Genomic DNA, 22,529 nt, shown 5'->3' on the forward strand with positions numbered 1-22,529 from the left:
TTTATTTATTTTCAGAAAAAACAGTATTCATTATTTTTTCACCACACCCAGTGCTCCATGCCACCCATGCCCTCTATAATACCCACCACCTGGTACCCCAACCTCCCCACCCCCCCCGCCACTTCTGTTTTTTATGCCAGTACCATACTGTCTTGGTGATCATGACTTTGTAGTAAAGCTTGAAATCAGGTAACGTGATGCCCCAGTTTCTGTATTTTCATTGTTAGTGTATAAGAAAGCCACTGATTTCTGTACATTGACTTTGTATCCTGCCACGTTACGGAATTGCTGTATGAGTTCTAGTAGTTTGGGGGTGGAGTCTTTTGGGTTTTCCATATAAAGAATCATGTCATCTGCGAAGAGAGAGAGTTTGACTTCTTCACTGCCTATTTAGATACCTTTTATTTCTCCTTGTTGTCTGATTGCTGTTGCTAGGACTTCTAATACTATGTTGAACAAGAGTGGTGAGAGTGGGCATCCTTGTCGTGTTCCTGATCTCAATGGGAAGGCTGCAAGCGTTTTCCCATTGAGGATGATATTTGCTGAGGGTCTTTCATAGATAGATTTGATGAAGTTCAGGAATGTTCCCTCTATCCCTATACTTCGAAGTGTTTTAATCAGGAACAGATGCTAGATTTTGTCCAATGCTTTTTCTACATCAATTGAAAGGACCACGTGGTTCTTCTCTCTTCTCTTATTGATTTGTTCTATCACATTGATTGATTTGCGAATGTTGAACCATCCTTGTAACCCAGGGATGAATCCCACCTGGTCATTTAATGTGCTATTCGATCCTGTTTGCTAGGATCTTTTTGAAAATCTTAGCATCCATATTCATCAGTGATATTGGTCTAAAATTAAATACAGTGGAAAAAAGACAGTCTCTTCAATAAATGGTGCTGGGAAAACTGGACAGCTATATGCAGAAGAACGAAACTCGACCATTCTCTTACACTGTACATGATGATAAACTCAAAATGGATAAAAGATCTCAATGTGAGACAGGAATCCATCAGAATCGTAGAGGAGAACACCGGCAGTAACCTGTTCGATATCAGCCACAGCAACTTCTTTCAAGATATGTCTCCAAATGCAAAGGAAACAAAAGCGAAGATGAACTTTTGGGACTTCATCAAAATCAAAGGCTTCTGCACAGCAAAGGAAACAGTCAAAAAAAAACAAAGAGGCAACCCACGGAATGGGAGAAGATATTTGCAAATGACAGTACAGACAAAAGGTTGATATCCAGGATCTATAAAGAACTCCTGAAACTCAACACACACAAAACAGACAATCATATCAAAAAAATGGGCAGAAGATATGAACAGACACTTCTCCAATCAAGACATACAAATGGCTATCAGACACATGAAAAAATGTTCATCATCACTAGCCATCATGGAGATTCATATTAAAACCACATTGAGATACCACCTTACACCAGTTAGAATGGCCAAAAGTAGAAAGACAGGAAGCAACATGTGTTGGAGAGGATGTGGAGAAAGGGGAACCCTCTGACACTGTTGGTGGGAATGCAAGTTGGTGCAGTCACTTTGGAGAACAGTGTGGAGATTCCTCAAGAAATTATAAATAGAGCTTCCCTATGACCCTGCCATTGCATTATTGGGTATTTACCCCAAAGATACAGATGTAGTGAAAAGAAGGGCCATCTGTACCCCAGTGTTTAGAGCAGCAATGGCCACGGTCGCCAAACTGTGGAAAGAACCAAGATGCCCTTCAATGGACGAATGGATAAGAAAGATGTCCATATACACTATGGAGTATTATGCCTCCGTCAGAAAGGAGGAATTCCCAACTTTTGTGGCAAGATGGACAGGACTGGAAGAGATGATGCTGAGTGAAATAAGTCAAGCAGAGAAAGTCAATTATCATATGGTTTCACTTATTTGTGGAGCATAACAAATAGCATGGAGGACAAGGGGAGATGGAGAGGAGAAGGGAGTTGAGGGAAATTTGAAGGGGAGGTGAACCATGAGAGACTATGGACTCTGAAAAACAATCTGAGGGTTTTGAAGGGGTGGGGGGTGGGAGGTCGGGGGATCCAGGTGGTGGGTGTTGGAGAGGGCACGGGTTGCATGGAGCACTGGGTATGCTGCAAAAATAATGAATACTGTTACGCTGAAAATATAAAAAGTATTAAAAAAATCATTGATAACTTGATAAAGTAAAAAAAAAAAAAATATATATATATATATATATATATTGAGTTACTTATTTCAAGAGATGGTATGACCCAGAATGAAATATGCTTCAGAAATCGTTTAGCTAAATTCACGGATGACAGATTCATAGTGTGTTACTGAGGAAATGGATGTCAGAGTGCAAGATTCCCATGTGAGGCCCTGGACTAAGGCAGCAAATGCTGATCTGGCAGAAGATGGGAATTCCTTCATGAAGAGGAAAAATCTGGATTAAGTGGACACAAACATGCATGGTTTCTAGTCATACCCAAGGAAAGTACGGCTTGATCTTCCTATGCCAAGGAGCCTCTCTCCATTTAATATTAATTACCTTTATGAAATATTTCCTGATTATAAAAAGGACATATGCAGCTCTGCCCACTACATACAGAATTACAGCCTTAGAGACTACATACCATTACCTTTCTAAAGGCTAAATAGAAATAAAAATAAACAAACATTGACTTCTGTGACAAAATACTCTTATGCATTTTTAAATAAAAAACATCAATTATATAGCACTTTGGTATAGAAAGGAATTCAGGTAGGTGTTCGGAAAATTAGCGTCTGTGGAATGCTATAAATAGCAGCACTATTTTTATTTTTCTTTTTTTTTTTTTTTTGCTATGAATGCCCTTCAGTTCTAAAAATAATTTTCATTTTATAGGTGACTTCTTATTTTATAAATCAATTGCACAAATAATTTCAACTATCCTGTCCAAAGAGACAGAAATGATTACATGAGCGTGATGTGTAATTTGAAACAACTGAGGACTGACTGGTTATACTTCTCCACCACTCAGTATGACCTTCTGAGAAACTACCCTTGAGAAACACCAAGACTCTGGTGTCTGTGTACCTAGAGTGACACCCCTTGTTCACCCGCAGGCTTGTCACCAGCCGATTAACAAGGAAACATTCTGACTCACAAAAGGCTCATCACGCCATTATAAGAGTAAGGATTTTCTGCCTCAAAAGGGAAATGCTCTGTCTTTGGGAGAAACATAAAAATCCATTCATTATGAACAGCCTGAATATTCATTAGGACTCAAAGCTACAGAGGATGCAAAGAACTAACTTGCTGGGAAAAAGAAAAGGCTGTTTGTTCTTCACTGAATAAAATGGATGATGTGAGGCCCTCATCCCCTTTCTGGCTCTCAGTGGAAGATTTCATTGGCCTTAAAAGACCCCAAACTTTCCGTGTCACATTTTACTTCTACACTGAGTTCTCACATGCTACTGTGCCAAAAGCTAAACCTTAAAATCTGGGGGGTGGGGTGGGGCAGAGCTTCCAAAATAAACAGAAATTGATCTTACAAAGTGAAGAAAGCAGGTTCCCACTTCTTGTTGAGCGTTAGGTTCTGGATGCAGGCATTCTTCCACGACTTTTGAAAATTCCTTATGTACAGCAAGGATATCTTCAATGTTTGAGAACAGCATCTACAAATAAATATAAGTGCAATAATGATGCAGGTAAAAAAAAAAAAGTCCATGAGAGGATGTATTCTCTTTCCAAGCTGAAAATTTCAGGGCATGCTTATCCTTTCCACCCACCCAGAGAGCAGAGGACCAATTTTGTATGGACATCCTTTCTACTCCTACACAGCTCTGGGAACCAGGAACCCATTCCTGGCTCTCAGGAAAAGCCCGAGTGACTAAATCCAAGCATGACAGTCCCAAACCCATTAGTGAGAATGGGCAGCAGGTAACATAGTGCAGGCAGATTTGCTGGTAGGCTTTTCAGAGCAAAGGCTTCTTTGGTTCTGGAACGGCATCCTGGAATGGACAGCTTCCCCTCTGGGAAGGTGCTGTGTCTGGAAGTGATAGCTTGGACAGCTACAACGTCATTTTGCAGGGATGAGAGGAGCCATTCCTGGGGCAAAGTGGATAACCTGAATGGCAAAGTGAAGAGCTAGACAGAACCTGGCAATCTTATCGACCTCCCTGAGTCACAGGTCCTGAACCTTCTCTTCTGTCTGGAGTCCCCAATTGAGAGCTGAAGTGTCTCCAAGTCATTTGAATAATAAGTGTCTTTTGCTTGAGACCTAAAGCACACAAACTAAAATGCTCCCATGGTAAGAGAATTTGAAAGTTCATTTTTAATTTATGAAAAAATAGTCAGAAGAGCCTATAAAAATCCTTGGGAATTTTTTATTTTTTGTAAAATAAAACAGCAAATCAGCACCAAAAATAAACATCAATAATAATTTAGGCAGCTTAAATGAATAGTAATGTAGTGCAATTAATTTTCATTTACCTCCTCCCCCCTTTACAAAACCCTTCATCATTTTCCTTTCCTGCAGCCTAAAAGGAAGGGCTTATACATGTGTTTCTGAGTTGAAGACATTATGCAGACATTATCCGCACCATGGAACCACTCAAATCATTTACCCTTGCCTTCCTAAGCCACATCTGGCAATTCTTCCACTTAGGGCTCTATTCCCCCCCTGCTCACAGACACTGAGGTTCTTGGTCAGGAGTCTTTTCAAACTGTCCTAAGGCCTTGGCAGAAAGTTGTTCCATGTCTTCTCACCATCCTTATCAGTCTCTGTTTCTTTTCCCAAACCCTCTTTCCCTTTATCTCAGGGTTGCCCACACAAGTAACTGGTGCAGAACTTATAGTGGAACTGAGGAGAAGCTGAAAAGCCTAGAGTAACATCCCACAGAAGAAATTTTAACTAAAAGGGAATGTGTACTTGGGTTAAGGGCTGACTATGCCTCCTCACCTTTACTGTTTCTTTTGTTACATTTTTATCAATTTTTGATGCTGCACACTGGTTCATTCTTGTAAGAATGCCTGCATGAAACAAACAAATAAAAAAAGATTTTGTGAAGGCAACATTAGGTTAGTAAAATAACAGGGTATTGATTAGAACTGAAATTTTTGTAGGAAGCCAGAGTTTAAAAACCCAATAACTACTGAGAATAATAGTTTTGTTGTAAAAAGTGAAACCCTGAAACCCTGGTTCACAGTGGTTTTTCCCTGGGAATTATATCCTTCAGAATTTGGGGGCAAGCCCAAAAGTGACCATGTATATACATGAACTAAATTTATCCATCACGATCTCATTGTTCTGTGGTAAACAGGAGTCAAATGTTTCCTAAACTTCTAAGTCTTGTGAAGCACAAAACACCAAGATCTAATGAAAAATGGGATTTCTGATTTTTAAAAAAGGGGAGGGGTCAGAAATTCCAAGGTGATCCTTTGGAACTAAGATAGACTGAGAAAGACTGAGGGAAGAAGTAGGGAGTCAAAGATAGAAAGAGAATGAAAGAGAAAGAGAGAAAGAAAGAGACTCTTCAAGAAGGAATGAAACAATTTCCCTTCCCTTCCTAACTACCCCCTGCCAAGTTTTAGAAAGCCAGATTTTGCATTTCTGGGATCAGGTCAGGGCTCTCCAAAGCCCTATGGTAGGCAGAAAAGTTCCTTAGTATTTCAAAGATCTGGACTCTCCTTAATAAGTCATTAATTAAACTTGGACCCATGACCAAGTAAGCTATTATTTTTGCAAACGAAGAAAAGAGTAGAAAGAGCTTTTTATATTGGGCCTTAAAAGAGAAAGTTTGGAAGGAAAAGGAGAAGTGACTTTCCATGCAGTCACTTGTGTCCTCAAGACATTGCTCATTAGCCACCTTGTAACCAGGTGAAATCATTGTTTCCCTGTCTGTCTTAAGAACTTCAAGTACTACCAGCCAAGTTGGGGTATGAGTACATAGCCCATCAATCCCCAGGGCACACAGAGTCTCCAAGGAACCTCTGGATACTATATCAAACAAATGAAGATTAAAGTAAGAATCCCATTTTTGACATGCTATATTTACAAAGACTTAAGAGATTAAGAAAGCCCAGTATTGCTCATAATGTTCCAAATCACCCTCAAGCACACTGGAGTAAGAATATGAAATGGCACAGGGGCGCCTCAGTGGCTCAGTTGGTTAAGCATCCAACTCTTGATTTCAGCTCAGGTCCTGATCTCTGAGTTTGTGAGACAGAGCCACACATCAGGCTCTGGGCTGAGTGTGAAGCCTACTTAAGATTCTCTTTCTCCCTCTGTCTCCACCCCTCCCCCTTCCCTCTCTAAAAAAAGGGGGGGGTATAAAATGGCACAACATATCTGGGAATAACTTGACCATATATCTCAAAATTTTAAATGGGCATACCCTTTTAACCCAGAAATTCTTACCTCCATGAATTTATCTCAAGAAAACTTTTCAGATAAGATGAAATATTAATTACAAAAGTGAAAACATTGGAAACAACATAAATGCCCATTCAAAAGGGAATCATTTATATAATGGTACATGCAAATTACAAAATACTATGCAGAACTATAATCATAAGTGGAATGTGACAAAAATTTCATAGAAATATGTGTAAATAGATGTCTATAAAATATTGTTTCATGAACAAATTTATCAAACAGCTTTCTTGATAGGTACACACACTATATGTACACACAAATACATATTACACACACAAGCATATAGGCATAAATATACTTGTGTAATGGCAGTGTGCATTCATACTAAGAAAAAATATGTAGCACATATCAAAATGCAACAGTGGTTAAAGTGACCTTTGTATACCTCCTTATGCACAGAATATTTGGCTGTGAGCATACTGTAACATTAGTAAAAAGAAAAGCAAAACTATTAAAAAAAATGAGCCATAGGACCTCATTCCTAGCATTAGCTTCAAACTCATCTCTATTCCTGATTCAATTAGTTCATGTTTCAGTCTATAATTACGAAGCCACATCAATACTAACAGCCTCAACAGAATGAAATAATTCGGCTGAATTAAATAAACTTAATAAGAAAGTAATGGATGTCTTGTCCTTGTTTTTTTAATTGGAAACTTGTGATATGATTTTTGAACTATTATCTAGAGTTAAGTAAAATTACTCATGAAAAGAGATTTCAAATTTCTGACTTTGCCCATTTGAATCACTATCAGTCTCATTTTTAATTTTAGATTTGGTTTTGTACACTCATATCAAAAAGGCTCCATCAGTTCTTTCCACTTAGTCTTAAAATAACATGGTGGTGTAGTCGCCTAGTTTACATTTCATGTTGACCACACAGTAAACAGGTAACCTCTCATGCAAGCAAAACCGAAAGTTCACCTCTACATTTATAAACCTTTTCTTAGGAGCTAAACTCAATCACATTCTGAAGCCCATGAATTAAAGTAAGGAGACAGTACGAATGGATCAAAATATGAGTTAGAAAGGCACATACAAACTAAGAAAGTAAACTGTATCTTCACCTGACTTTTTATCTTCTTAGCCTCTGTGACAACATGGAACTTTTTGTTTAACTGTATATGAAATAAAACCTGGAAATTGTTAACATTTCTGATGAGGCATTTATCTTTCTAAGAGCTTCATTTTATACACATCGTTCAGTCAGATTTCAGATAGTTTGCCTAAAGCACAAAATCACTAAAACTGACATTCTTAACAAAACATGTAAGTCTTCTTTCCCTAAGATAAAGAAAAATAACATGTTTTCAGAATCCTCTTGTAAAAACCAGCATCTACAAAGTCCTTTCAGTCTTTGTAATTGGAGCATTTTTCTCCAATTAGTCATTAATACCTAAATACAAAAATACATGAGAGATTTCATACACTGTTTTATCTCTGCATTCATTAATTCTTATTGGTCCAGAGTTTCATCAGAATTAGGTCATTTTCACTTTGATATGAATACATTGAAAGTAAGTACTGGAAAAAGCTTGTAATGCCAGTGGTTCTCAAGCTTTTTATTATGCATGAAATTTGGAGAGTTTCTTCTAATTGCAGATTGCCCTATCCCCAGAAGGTCTGACTCAGCAGACTAGTTGAGGACCCAGAAATCTGCACGTTGGTAAGTTCCCCAGATGATTCTGATGCAATTGGTATAGAGACCACATCTGATGAACACTCCTGTGAGTTTATTCTTCCAAAGACTAAAGAAACAGACCGCGAAGAAATAAGTGAGTCTCAATAGCAAAAATGGGTTCAGTTATTTCTTCTTTATTTTCAAACCCTATGTCAGCTCCCTCTATTCACAATAACCTCTGGATCTGCCACTTGGTGTTCCTGATCATCATACCAGAGGATACCGTTTGGATCATGAACCTCAAATATGGGCTGCATAAACGGGGCATAATATGTCTGAAGGCTAGGGAGATGCAGAGACCAGTGACCTAAGACAGACTACATTGCATTTGGAAGAGGTGAGGCTCACAGTTACCCTTTCTTGTGCCTTCCAGCTTGCAGGTGTGTCAGCATGAACTCAGTTTGCCAGCATTCAGCTAACAATGATTACACAACACATTCCTAGATTCACTGCAGTCAGGGGCTTCTCTTTCCCTACACCAAGAACAGAATTCTTCATCTCCTCTTCAGTTTCTTCCATTTTGTTTTTTTCCTACCATGTATTTGGTAAAACGGGGTAAATGTCATATATTAATTAAAGCTTAAGAAAGCTAAAAATGTCACAAATGTGCTACCAAGAGAGTAAAAGAAGGAAGAAAACTCATGAGGATAAAAGAGAGCGAAAACAGCAATTCCCTTCCTCCATGTCTGCCCATCTGGGCCACTGCTTGTTGAAAGGGTAAGACAAACTCCACGATGAATTTCATTCTCAGAATGTACCAGTTTACTTTATAATTCTGATGTACTAATTTATCTCCTTCAACTCATTTTTGTCCTCCCCACTCTTCCTGTCAGGCACGCACAGTAGATCACTCTTAAAAGTCACACAGACATGTTCATTGCTATAACATTTTCAGATAGTTGTGGATATTCTTCTTTAATACAACACCAAACTTCATTAAGTGGTCATTTCTTAAAGGGTAGTCATGATTTTTAATCTGAAACCAACGATATCAGTGAACTCTCCACACTCTGTTGCATTAAAACCAACTAATCTATCTGCAGTTTGAAGGGATCGATTACATATGCTTGATGCTGTACTTTTTTTTTTTTTAGCAATGATTCACTGGGAGTTAAAATATATCTTCAAGATATTAACACATTTTGTTATTTTATATCAAAGAAAACCCACCATCACAATAGTTAATATCAGTATCCAACTCAATAGAAAAATCTGTAGGTATTAGGAAAGTATCCAGCTCATAGATATAAATTTTCCAAAACTCGAAAGTTTACTTGCAAACTTGAATTTATCATCATCAACAAGTACTATTAGTTGTTTTCCTTGAGGTGAAAAGCTTACTTCATTCTTTTTTTGTAAAAAAGTATCTGCCAAATGCCTGAGTGCCCTGAAACTGAAACATAGTTTATCTCACAGTTGTTATTTCAAGTAAATATAATGTTCCATAGCAACTCAATCACAAATTCTAGTCCCTGGAGACAACCATATTTTTGAGTATGCAGCAGAAGTACTAGGTATACTTCCCATTTCATCACACAGAATATTAAAAAGGCACATGCTCAAGAGTCAGGACTTAATAAAACTCATATTTTTTACAGCTTTAAGTGAAATTGGCATCCCCTTGTCACTCCCTCATGAGGGAGGACCAGGAAGTATGTAGTAGCTCCTAGTAGAATTTGGTGCCACTGCTCCATTCACACTAAAACATCAGCAGTTTTACACATGACTGATTTTCCCTGACCAGTGTGAGCAACAGCACAGTGTGGCAGAAAAAAGCAAATTAATTCTTAGTCTTAGTATTACCACAAGAATAGCTTTGACCTTCTATATTCTCCAAAAGGATTTTGCAAAACCCCAAGAAACTGCAAAGCACACACTGAGAACCACTGTTTTAGGCATATAAAACATATCAAATAAACAAAATAGTCAAGAATTTCTGCTCTTATTCTAGTGGGAGGAGGCAGACAATACGCAATAAACATATATTCAGCATACGAGAAGCTAGGTGCTAAAACTGAGCAATGATCTTACTGTAATAATAAAAACATATCTACACATTTGAAAAAAATAATAATTATTAAATGTTACCAAACATTTAAATTACACCAAGTCTCTACAATCTCTTTCAGAAGACATGAGTAGAAGAAATATTTCCTCACTTTTTTTATGAGGCCAGCATCACACTAATACCAAAACCAAAGACTTCACAAGAAAATAACAGACCAATATCTCTTATAAGTATAAAAGTTCTAAGCAATATATTAACAAATAAAAGCCACAAATGTCTAAAAACAATTGTACTCCTCAACCAAGGGGAATTTACCATAGGTATGCAAAGCTGGTTCAACATTCTAAAATCAGTTAATGAAATCCATCACATTACCAGTCTAAAAAGAAAAATCATATGATCTCATCAAAAGATGAAGTAAAAAGCATTTGACAATTCCAACACCCACTCATTACAAATACTCAGTAAACTAAGAATACAAGGGAATGTCCTCAACATTATTTTTTTTTTAATTTTTTATTTTTATAAACATATATTTTTATCCCCAGGGGTAGAGGTCTGTGAATCACCAGGTTTACACACTTCACAGCACTCACCAAATCACATACCCTCCCCAATGTCCATAATCCCACCCCCTTCTCCCAAACCCCCTCCCCCCGGCAACCCTCAGTTTGTTTTGTGAGATTAAGAGTCACTTATGGTTTGTCTCCCTCCCAATCCCATCTTGTTTCATTTATTCTTCTACCCACTTAAGCCCCCATGTTGCATCACCACTTCCTCATATCAGGGAGATCATATGATAGTTGTCTTTCTCTGCTTGACTTATTTCGCTAAGCATGATACGCTCTAGTTCCATCCATGTTGTCGCAAATGGCAAGATTTCATTTCTTTTGATGGCTGCATAGTATTCCATTGTGTATATATACCACATCTTCTTGATCCATTCATCTGTTGATGGACATCTAGGTTCTTTCCATAGTTTGGCTATTGTGGACATTGCTGCTATAAACATTCGGGTGCATGTGTCCCTTTGGATCACTACATTTGTATCTTTAGGGTAAATACCCAATAGTGCAATTGCTGGGTCATAGGGCAGTTCTATTTTCAACATTTTGAGGAACCTCCATGCTGTTTTCCAGAGTGGCTGCACCAGCTTGCATTCCCACCAACAGTGTAGGAGGGTTCCCCTTTCTCCGCATCCTCGCCAGCATCTGTCATTTCCTGACTTGTTGATTTTAGCCATTCTGACTGGTGTGAGGTGATATCTCATTGTGGTTTTGATTTGTATTTCCCTGATGCCGAGTGATATGGAGCACTTTTTCATGTGTCTGTTGGCCATCTGGATGTCTTCTTTGCAGAAATGTCTGTTCATGTCTTCTGCCCATTTCTTGATTGGATTATTTGTTCTTTGGGTGTTGAGTTTGCTAAGTTCTTTATAGATTCTGGACACTAGTCCTTTATCTGATATGTCGTTTGCAAATATCTTCTCCCATTCTGTCAGTTGTCTTTTGATTTTGTTAACTGTTTCCTTTGCTGTGCAAAAGCTTTTGATCTTGATGAAATCCCAGTAGTTCATTTTTTCCCTTGCTTCCCTTGCCTTTTGCGTTGTTCCTAGGAAGATGTTGCTGCGGCAGAGGTCGAAGAGGTTGCTGCCCGTGTTCTCAAGGATTTTGATGGATTCCTTTCGTACATTGAGGTCCTTCATCCATTTTGAGTCTATTTTTGTGTGTGGTGTAAGGAAATGGTCCAATTTCATTTTTCTGCATGTGGCTGTCCAATTTTCCCAGCACCATTTATTGAAAAGGCTGTCTTTTTTCCATTGGACATTCTTTCCTGCTTTGTCGAAGATTAGTTGACCATAGATTTGAGGGTCTATTTCTGGGCTCTCTATTCTGTTCCATTGATCTATGTGTCTGTTTTTGTGCCTGTACCATGCTGTCTTGATGATGACAGCTTTGTAATAGAGCTTGAAGTCCGGAATTGTGATGCCACCAACGTTGGCTTTCTTTTTCAATATCCCTTTGGCTATTCGAGGTCTTTTCTGGTTCCATATAAATTTTAGAATTATTTGTTCCATTTCTTTGAAAAAGATGGATGGTACTTTGATAGGAATTGCATTAAATGTGTAGATTGCTTTAGGTAGCATAGACATTTTCCGAATATTTATTCTTCCAATCCAGGAGCATGGAACATTTTTCCATTTCTTTGTGTCTTCCTCAATTTCTTTCATGAGTAATTTATAGTTTTCTGAGTATAGATTCTGTGTCTCTTTGGTTAGGTTTATTCCTAGGTATCTTATGGTTTTGGATGCAATTGTAAATGGGATTGACTCCTTAATATCTCTTTCTTCTGTCTTGCTGTTGGTGTAGAGAAATGCAACTGATTTCTGTGCATTGATTTTATATCCTGACACTTTACTGAATTCCTGTATAAGTTCTAGCAGTTTTGGAGTGCATTCTTTTGGGTTTTCCACATATAGTATCATATCATCTGCGAAGAGTGATAATTTGACTTCTTCTTTGCCGATTTGGATGCCTTTAATTTCCTTTTGTTGTCTGATTGCTGAGTCTATGACCTCTAGTATGATGTTGAAGAGCAGTGGTGATAATGGACATCCCTGCCGTGTTCCTGACCTTAGCGGAAAAGCTTTCAGTTTTTCTCCATTGAGCATGATATTTGCGGTGGGTTTTTCATAGATGGCTTTGATGATATTGAGGTATGTGCCCTCTATCCCTACACTTTGAAGAGTTTTGATCAGGAAGGGATGTTGTACTTTGTCAAATGCTTTTTCAGCATCTATTGAGAGTATCATATGGTTCTTGTTCTTACTTTTATTGATGTGTTGTATCACATTGACTGATTTGCGGATGTTGAACCAACCTTGCAGCCCTGGAATAAATCCCACTTGGTCGTGGTGAATAATCTTTTTAATGTACTGTTGAATCCTATTGGCTAGTATTTTGTTGAGTATTTTCGCATCTGTGTTCATCAAGGATATCGGTCTATAGCTCTCTTTTTTGGTGGGATCCTTGTCTGGTTTTGGGATCAAGGTGATGCTGGCCTCATAAAATGAGTTTGGAAGTTTTCCTTCCATTTCTATTTTTTGGAACAGTTTTCAGGAGAATAGGAATTAGTTCTTCTTTAAATGTTTGGTAGAATTCCCCCGGGAAAGCGTCTGGCCCTGGGCTTTTGTTTGTTTGGAGATTTTTAATGACTGTTTCAATCTCCTTACTGGTTATGGGTCTGTTCAGGCTTTCTATTTCTTCCTGGTTCAGTTGTGGTAGTTTATATGTTTCTAGGAATGCATCCATTTCTTCCAGATTGTCAAATTTATTGCCGTAGAGTTGCTCATAGTATGTTCTTATAATAGTTTGTATTTCTTTGGTGTTAGTTGTGATCTCTCCTCTTTCATTCATGATTTTATTTATTTGGGTCCTTTCTCTTTTCTTTTTGATAAGTCGGGCCAGGGGTTTATCAATTTTATTAATTCTTTCAAAGAACCAGCTCCTAGTTTCGTTGATTTGTTCTATTGTTTTTTTGGTTTCTATTTCATTGATTTCTGCTCAGATCTTTATGATTTCTCTTCTCCTGCTGGGCTTAGGGTTTCTTTCTTGTTCTTTCTCCAGCTCCTTTAGGTGTAGGGTTAGGTTGTGTACCTGAGACCTTTCTTGTTTCTTGAGAAAGGCTTGTACCGCTATATATTTTCCTCTCAGGACTGCCTTTGTTGTGTCCCACAGATTTTGAACCGTTGTGTTTTCATTATCATTTGTTTCCATGATTTTTTTCAATTCTTCTTTAATTTCCCGGTTGACCCATTCATTCTTTAGAAGGATACTGTTTAGTCTCCATGTATTTGGGTTCTTTCCAAACTTCCTTTTGTGGTTGAGTTCTAGCTTTAGAGCATTGTGGTCTGAAAATATGCAGGGAATGATCCCAATCTTTTGATACCGGTTGAGTCCTGATTTAGGACCGAGGATGTGATCTATTCTGGAGAATGTTCCATGTGCACTAGAGAAGAATGTGTATTCTGTTGCTTTGGGATGAAATATTCTGAATATATCTGTGATGTCCATCTGGTCCAGTGTGTCATTTAAGGCCTTTATATCCTTGCTGATCTTTTGCTTGGATGACCTGTCCATTTCAGTGAGGGGAGTGTTAAAGTCCCCTACTATCATTGTATTATTGTTGATGTGTTTCTTTGATTTTGTTATTAATTGGTTTATATAGTTGGCTGCTCCCACATTGGGGGCATAGATATTTAAAATTGTTAAATCTTCTTGTTGGACAGACCCTTTGAGTATGATATAGTGTCCTTCCTCATCTCTTATTATAGTCTTTGGCTTAAAATCTAATTGATCTGATATAAGGATTGCCACTCCTGCTTTCTTCTGATGTCCATTAGCATGGTAAATTCTTTTCCACCCCCTCACTTTAAATCTGGAGGTGTCTTCGGGCTTAAAATGTGTTTCTTGGAGGCAACATATAGATGGGTTTTGTTTTTTTATCCATTCTGATACCCTGTGTCTTTTGACAGGGGCATTTAGCCCATTCACATTCAGGGTAACTATTGAGAGATATGAATTTAGTGCCATTGTATTGCCTGTAAGGTGACTGTTACTGTATATGGTCTCTGTTCCTTTCTGATCTACCACTTGTAGGCTCTCTCTTTGCTTAGAGGACCCCTTTCAAGATTTCCTGTAGAGCTGGTTTGGTATTTGCAAATTCTTTCAGTTGTTGTTTGTCCTGGAAGCTTTTAATCTCTCCTTCTATTTTCAATGATAGCCTAGCTGGATATAGTATTCTTGGCTGCATGTTTTTCTCGTTTAGTGCTCTGAAAATATCATGCCAGCTCTTTCTGGCCTGCCAGGTCTCTGTGGATAAGTCAGCTGCCAATCTAATATTTTTACCATTGTATGTTACACACTTCTTTTCCCGGGCTGCTTTCAGGATTTTCTCTTTGTCATTGAGACTTGTAAATTTTACTATTAGGTGACGGGGTGTGGGCCTATTCTTATTGATTTTGAGGGGCATTCTCTGAACCTCCTGAATTTTGATGCTCGTTCCCTTTGCCATATTGGGGAAATTCTCCCCAATAATTCTCTCCAGTATACCTTCTGCTCCCCTCTCACTTTCTTCTTCTTCTGGAATCCCAATTATTCTAATGTTGTTTCGTCTTATGGTGTCACTTATCTCTCGAATTCTCCCCTCGTGGTCCAGTAGCTGTTTGTCCCTCTTTTGATCAGCTTCTTTATTCTCTGTCATTTGGTCTTCTATATCACTAATTCTTTCTTCTGCCTCATTTATCCTAGCAGTGAGAGCCTCCATTTTTGATTGCACCTCATTAATAGCTTTTTTGATTTCAACTTGGTTAGATTTTAGTTCTTTTATTTCTCCAGAGAGGGCTTTTATATCTCTCGAGAGGGTTTCTCTAATATCTTCCATGCCTTTTTCGAGCCCGGCTAGAACCTTGAGAATTGTCATTCTGAACTCTAGATCTGACATATTACCGATGTCTGTATTGATTAGGTCCCTAGCCTTCGGTACTGCCTCTTGTTCTTTTTTTTGTGTTGAATTTTTACGTCTTGTCATTTTGTCCAGATAAGAGTAAATGAAGGGGCAAGTAAAATACTAAAAGGGTGGCAACAACCCCAGGAAAATATGCTTTAACCAAATTAGAAGAGATCCAAAATCGTGAGTGGGGAGAAAGGGGATAAAAAGAGGTTCAAAAAGGAAGAGAGAAAAAAAAAAAAAAAAAAAAAAAAAAAAAAGAAAGAAAAGAAAAGAAAAGAATTTTAAAAAAAGAAAACACCTAAGAAAAATGTAAAAAAAAATATATATATATATATATTAGATAAACTAGTAAAAAATCGTTAAAAAAGAAAAAGGTAACAGTTAAAAAAAAAAAAATTTTACCCGAAGGCGAGAAAAAAAAAAAAAAAATGAAAAAGAAAAAATTAAATTAACTGCAAGACTAAAAAAAATCACAGGAAAAAAGCCATGAGTTCCGTGCTTGGCTTTCTCCTCCTCTGGAATTCTGCTGCTCTCCTTGGTATTGAAACCGCACTCCTTGGTAGGTGAACTTGGTCTTGGCTGAATTTCTTGTTGATCTTCTGGGGGAGGGGCCTGTTGTAGTGATTCTCAAGTGTCTTTGCCCCAGGCGGAATTACACCGCCCTTACCCGGGGCCGGGGTGAGTAATCCGCTCGGGTTTGCTTTCAGGAGCTTTTGTTCCCTGAGCGCTTTCCGTAGAGTTCCAGAGGACGGGAATACAAATGGCGGCCTCCTGGTCTCCGGCCCGGAGGAGCCGGGAGCCCAGGGCCCCACTCCTCAGTGCGCCCTCAGAGAACAGCGCCCAGTTACTCCCGTCTGCCTGACCTCCGGCCGCGCTCCGAGCTCACCGAGCCTGCGACCGGTTCAAGGTAACACGGAGCTGCGAGATTACTGTCGGCTCTGTCTCTGTAGCCGGCTTTCCCGTTCCAATACCCGCAAGCTCTGCGACACTCAGACACCCCCGATCCTTCTGTGACCCTGCGGGACCTGAGGCCACGCTGACCCCGCGTGGGCTTCGCCCCGGTTTAGCCTCTGGAGCAATGTCCCTCAGCGGAACAGACTTTTAAAAGTCCTGATTTTGTGCGCGGTTGCTCCGCCGCTTGCCGGGAGCCGGCCCCTCCCCCCGGGGTCTATCTTCCCGTCGCTTTGGATTCACTTCTCCGCCGGTCCTACCTTTCAGAAAGTGGCTGATTTTCTGTTTCCAGAATTGCTGTTCTTCTTCTCTTCGATCTGCCGATGGATTTTCAGGTGTTTGCAATCTTTAGATAAGCTATCTAGCTGATCTCCGGCTAGCTGAAGCAGTCTCAGCTTGCTACTTCTCCGCCATCTTGACTCCTCTCTCCTCAACATTATTTAAAAAAATCTTTTTTTTTTTTTTTTTTTTTTTAAAGATTTTATTTATTTATTTGACAGAGAGAAATCACAAGTAGATGGAGAGGCAGGCATAGAGAGAGGGAAGCAGGCTCCCTGCTGAGCAGAGAGCCCGATGCGGGACTCGATCCCAGGACCCTGAGATCATGACCTGAGCCGAAGGCAGCGGCTTAAACCACTGAGCCACCCAGGCGCCCGGTTTTCTTTTTTTTTTTTTTTTTTTTTAAAGATTTTATTTTTTTGACCGAGATCACAAGTAGATGGAGAGGCAGGCATTGAGAGAGAGAGACAGAGAGAGAGAGAGAGAGAGAGCTAAAAAAATCTTTAAAAAAAAAAAACCCTACAGCTAACATCATATATACAGTGAGAAACTAGAAAATTTCCCATTACAATCAGGACCAAGGCAAGAATGTCTCCTGTCACCACTCCTTTTCAGCATTGTCCTCTATTTCCTAGCTAATATAATAAGACAAAAAGGGAAGTAAAAGGCATATAGGTTGGAAAGGAAACACAAAACTGTCTTTATTCACAAATGATATGATTATCTATGTGGGAAATGCAAAAGAATCAACAAAAAAACCTCCTGGAACTTAGAAGCAATTATAGCAAAGTTGCAGGATACATGGTTAATATACAAAATTCACTCACTTTCCTCTGTGCCAGCAATGAACAAATGGAACTGAAATTAAAAACACAATACCATTTATATTAGCACCTCCAAAAATGAAATACTTAGGTATAAATCTAACAAAATATGTACAACAGGAGGAAAGCCACAAAACTCTGATAAAAATATACCAAAAAAAAGACTAAATAAGTGGAGAGAGGTAGTCCACATTAATGGATAGGAAGACTTGGTAAGGTCAAGATGCTAGTTCTTCCCAACCTGGTTTAACACAACTTTAATCAAAATTCTAGCACGTTCTTTTGTGGGTATCAACAAAATGATAAGTTTATATGGAGAATGAAAAGACTCAGAATTGCCAAAACAGTACTAAAAAATAAGAAAAAAGTCAGAAGACTGACACTACTTGATTTCAAGGCTTATTATAAAGCCATAATCAAAACAATATGGATTTGGTTAAAGAACAAATAGATAAATGAAATACAACAGAGAGCCCAGAAACAGACTCACACAAATATAGTTCAATAAGCTTTGACAAAGGAGCAAAGGCTATGCTATACATTGGAGAAAGGACAGTCTTTCTAACAGTGCTGGGAACAACTGGACATCCACATGTAAAAAGACAATAATAATAATCATCATCATCATCATCTAGACACAGACTTTACATCCTTCAGAAGAATTAGCTCAAAATGGATCAGACCCAAATATAAAATACAAAACCATAAAGTGCCTAGAATTAACATAGGGGAAAATTTCTAGGTGACACCACCGATGGTGATGACTTTTTAAGATGTAACACCAAAGGTATGATTCATGAAAAAAATAATTGACAATCCAGACATCATTAAAATTAAAAACTTTTCCTCTGTGAATGACAAGAGAAGAAGACAAGCCACAAACCAGGAAGTATTTCCCTAAGAATTATATGACACATGTGATAAAAAAAAAAAACAAAACCATTGTCCAAAAGGTACAAAGTAAAACTCAACAATACGAAAGTCAACAATGAAATTAAAAAATGAGCAGAACTGAACAGACCCCTCACCAAAGAAGATATACTCATGGCAGATAAGCATATGAAAAGGTGTTCAAATCTAGTGTCATTAGGCAGCTGCAAATTAAAACAATGAAATACTACACACCTATCAGAAAGGACAAAATCCAAAATACTCAGAGTGCCAAAAGCTGGCAGGATGGTGAATAATCAGAAACTCTCACTGATTGCTGGTGGGAATGCAAACTGATACAGCCACTTTTGGAAACAGTTTGGCATATTCTTCCCATAAATGTTCTTACCATGCCAATTCAAGGATCGTGTTCCTTAGAACTTACCTAAATGAGCTGAAAATTTATCCATAACAAAACCTGCACCTAGAAGTTCATAGCAGCTGCATTCATAAATGACAAAAGTTGGAAGCAATCAAGATGTCCTTCAGTAAGTAAATGGATAAATGCGTCCAGACAATGGAATATTCTCAACCTAAAAAAGAAATGAGCATGATCTGGCCCCTCCCTCCTCTTGTATTCTGTCTCATCCCAGCTTCCCGATTCTGGACCACTGCCCAACCACAGCCACCTCTCTGCGCCTTCCCAGCAAGCCACACCTACTTTCCACCTTGACACCTTTTCACAACTTTCTTCCTCTGCCTAAAACCCACTTCATCAGGCTGCCTCCTGCTGTCACTCACTCCTAAGCTTCAGGTCTCTCATGGTCATCCAGTCTAAGTGTTCCCTTTCCCACCCTCTATCATTACCTACCTACCCCATTACTACTCCACTTTATGTACCCTATGGCACTACTTGCTCCTCCATGTCCCATTTTATGTATTAGTTTACTAGTCTCCCACATTCATACCAGAGCTTTGTGAAGGCAGTCTATCTGTTTTGTTCACTTGGGTTTCCCCAGTGTCTCCCAACAATGCCTAGCACTTGGTAAGCACTCAATAAGTTTAGTGGTATAAGTAAAAAATATTTTCTTTACTAGATCTTCGTTTCTAAAGACTACCAGACTGTGTAGTATTAATTCCCCTATTGTATTATCTTCCCAGATATTAGAATATATCTAATCATCAGCAACTTAGAGTATAAAAATATCATACAATTGCTTTTCTTTTTCATCATCATATACCAGGGTATCTCAATATTAACACTCTGGACACTTGCGCCAGAAAAATATTGGTTGTGGGGTTTGTCCTTACATGTAGGATATTTAAGAGTTTCATGGCCTGCACTGACTAGATTCTAACAGCAACTACCATCCCAGTTGCAACAACCAAAAATGTCTCTCCACATTGCCATGACTCAGCACCACCACAGTGGTGCAGTTGAGCATCCCTGGTATATACAATCCTAAAATACCTATAGCACTGTTAAGGAGATTCACAAATTTGAGACTAAAAGCATCTGCATTATCAACATCTCTGGGCTACATTATAAAAATAAGTAATTTTTTCTGGCTTCCTGGGCTTTAGCAATGTCCCACAATGATTTCGTTAGATTATAAGTAAAAAGTCCACCACATTTTTATAAAATTATTAGGCAGAGTTTAAAGTTCCTTTCAAACAAAGCGGAATTTTTAAAGCTCCCTTTGTTGTGTAGTTTCAACTCAGACACAATGAACAACAATTATAAAATACTTTGAGTTTGCATGTCTGTTCTCCATCAGACTATATGATGCTACAGAGAATGTATGGGCAGCATGTTTTCATCTTTTGGAACAGATATTAGTTTGTCCCTAGATTGCCATGACAACATTCCATCCGTATAAAACTCCAAAAACTGAGAGAATAATAAATCACTTGTCACTTGTTCAGTAGCACTGAAGACTGACCCTCTTGGGCATCTATCTCTCTACAAACCATTAAAAGAAAATATATGCCACCCTGGGTTACTCAGATAGATGCCTAAAAACATCACAGTGATACCAAACACTATGTCAATATCCAGACCAAAAAAATCTTGGAATGTTGGTGTTTTTCATGATTCAGAATCAAAAGGATTTATAATGTCATATTTGTTGAGAGCCTATACTTAATTTCCCACAAAAGATGTTTTATTCTTTCTCAAAACAACTATTATTCCAAAATTAACATCACCAACATCTAGGCGAAGATAATTTTTCACCATACAACCATACTTTTTAAACTTCCTGGGCTGAAACTTCCCTGGGATTTGAGGATAATTAAAACATTATTTAGTGTTTTCTGTTTGACCTCAATGTGTTAAAAGGCAGCATGACAGAACTGTGCTCTTCAGGACTTCTCAGGGGAAAGAATTCATGAAGGATCAGCATGTCATCGGTACTCTAACTACATACAAGGCACAAGATTTTAAGGGTGGTTAAGAGGTGGCTAGAAAGCCACTAGTGAAAATGGACAGAAGATGAAGTTTTACCACAACCATGATCAATGAAATCTCGGAGATGCATAAAATTGAACGAAGAGTAAAAATCAGATTTTATTAAGTGATTTCAATAACGTACCAAAATAAAAGCAAACTTTTCTGAATTGTGTTTTTTGTCAACTTTTGTTACTTTGTTAAGTTTTTGTTTTTCTCTTGTGTTTCTGTGATTTCAGTTCCTGCCGTCTCATCCTCACCACTCAACCCATAAAAGTAGATTAATAATAGTCATCTTTTTTGGATATTTAACTTCCATTGACTTAAGGCAATGAGTTAAGTCTAAAGCGGAGATTGAAAGAAGTGGAGGTATTTTTGAACATAACACAACTGGTTAAGATATTGTTTTAACGGCTTCCATTTAATAAGAACATTTACATAAAAATCAATCATTACAGTCCCTCTTCAAACACTAGAAAAAAAAAAAAAAAAAATCAACCCAGGTTCCAGATTCCTGAATGGCAGCAATAGCCTGGAGCAAAAGCAACCACAAGTTCCCTTCCCTCCCTGCAGTCATCACTATTCCCTGTTACCCCCAGACCAAAACTAAATGGCAATTGTTTTTTTATTCTCGACACTAATATTAGTATCTAATTTACATAAAATTCATTTTACTGATTTTTGTGACTTAGAAATCTCTGTGGCCCTTTAAATTTTCAGCACATAATCTTGAGGTTTTGCCAAGGCCCTGTGGGCTTTATAAAGCTTTCTTTAATAGTAATCAGTCTGCTGGGGTCCGTGATCAAAGGAATGAAACCAACGCAAAGTGAAAGTCAAGCAAAGCTTTACTTCGCAGCAAGCATCGAAAATCAAACCAACCAGTTGGGGCCCTCTCTTACAAAGAGGCGACGAGGACCAGGACACGGACCCTGGCGGTTCCCCTCACCCCGGGAGGCAGTTCCCCTCACCCCGGGAGGCGGTTCCCCTCACCGGGCGAGGCGAGAGGAGGCCAGGCTGCCACCCCCTACCCATTGAGGTGAGGCCAGGCCAGGCCGCTCCCCTGACCAGGCGAGGCGAGTCCAGGCCAGGCCAGGCCAGGCTGCTCCCCTTACCCGCCGAGGGAAGGCCGGGCCAGACCACTCCCCTTACCTGGTGAAGCCAGGCCGCGAGGCGAGGCCGCTCCCTGTTGAGGCCCATGACGCTCCCAATGACCCTGACAATCCCGACAACCCCAACGACCCCAACGCTACCACTACTACCCCCAGACGACTATCACTACTTGCCTGCCTTGCAGACTAATCTTTATAGAGGCGGTTGAGCCCCGCCCACACACGTGGCCAATGAGACTGCAACAAACAGGGAAAACTGCAGTCACCCTCCCTCAGCAATACCGGTGGCCAATTAAATTCCAACTTACCACGGCAAATATATGCGTGCCCCACTGATTGGATGTCTCCAACCGACCTGGCCCGCCCCCAGATCTGGGGCCTGCAAGCAAGTTACTCCAGGAGGGTCAGGGTCAACCCAAGCCCACAAGGAAATGGCTCCCTCTG

At 39.0% G+C, this 22,529-nt stretch overlaps 1 protein-coding gene across 4 annotated transcripts in view; it reads right to left on the reverse strand.

The window, feature by feature from the left end:
• Nucleotides 1–22,231, reverse strand: part of LOC123387217 (phosphatidylinositol 3,4,5-trisphosphate-dependent Rac exchanger 2 protein-like) — a 53,952-nt gene extending 31,721 nt beyond the window's left edge. The window contains exons 1-4 of one of the 4 annotated variants that reach the window (XR_006601536.1): nucleotides 22,126–22,187; nucleotides 18,973–19,120; nucleotides 4,928–4,998; nucleotides 3,519–3,641 (exon numbers count right to left, since the gene is read on the reverse strand). Coding sequence is in view for 3 of the 4 variants with exons in the window: in XM_045063239.1 (XP_044919174.1) it covers nucleotides 3,519–3,641; nucleotides 4,928–4,998; nucleotides 18,973–18,997 (219 nt within the window). In the remaining variant the exon portion in view is untranslated. Of the gene's footprint in view, nucleotides 1–3,518; nucleotides 3,642–4,927; nucleotides 4,999–18,972; nucleotides 19,121–22,125 lie in introns of all 4 variants that reach the window. The other 3 variants (XM_045063239.1, XM_045063237.1, XM_045063238.1) reach the window with 3 other exon arrangements.
• Nucleotides 22,232–22,529: the final 298 nt, after the last annotated feature.

This window comes from Mustela putorius, unplaced genomic scaffold (genome assembly GCF_011764305.1).
Source record: "Mustela putorius furo isolate JIRA1106 unplaced genomic scaffold, ASM1176430v1.1 tig00003847_pilon_pilon_pilon, whole genome shotgun sequence".
Taxonomy (NCBI): Eukaryota; Metazoa; Chordata; class Mammalia; order Carnivora; family Mustelidae; genus Mustela; species Mustela putorius.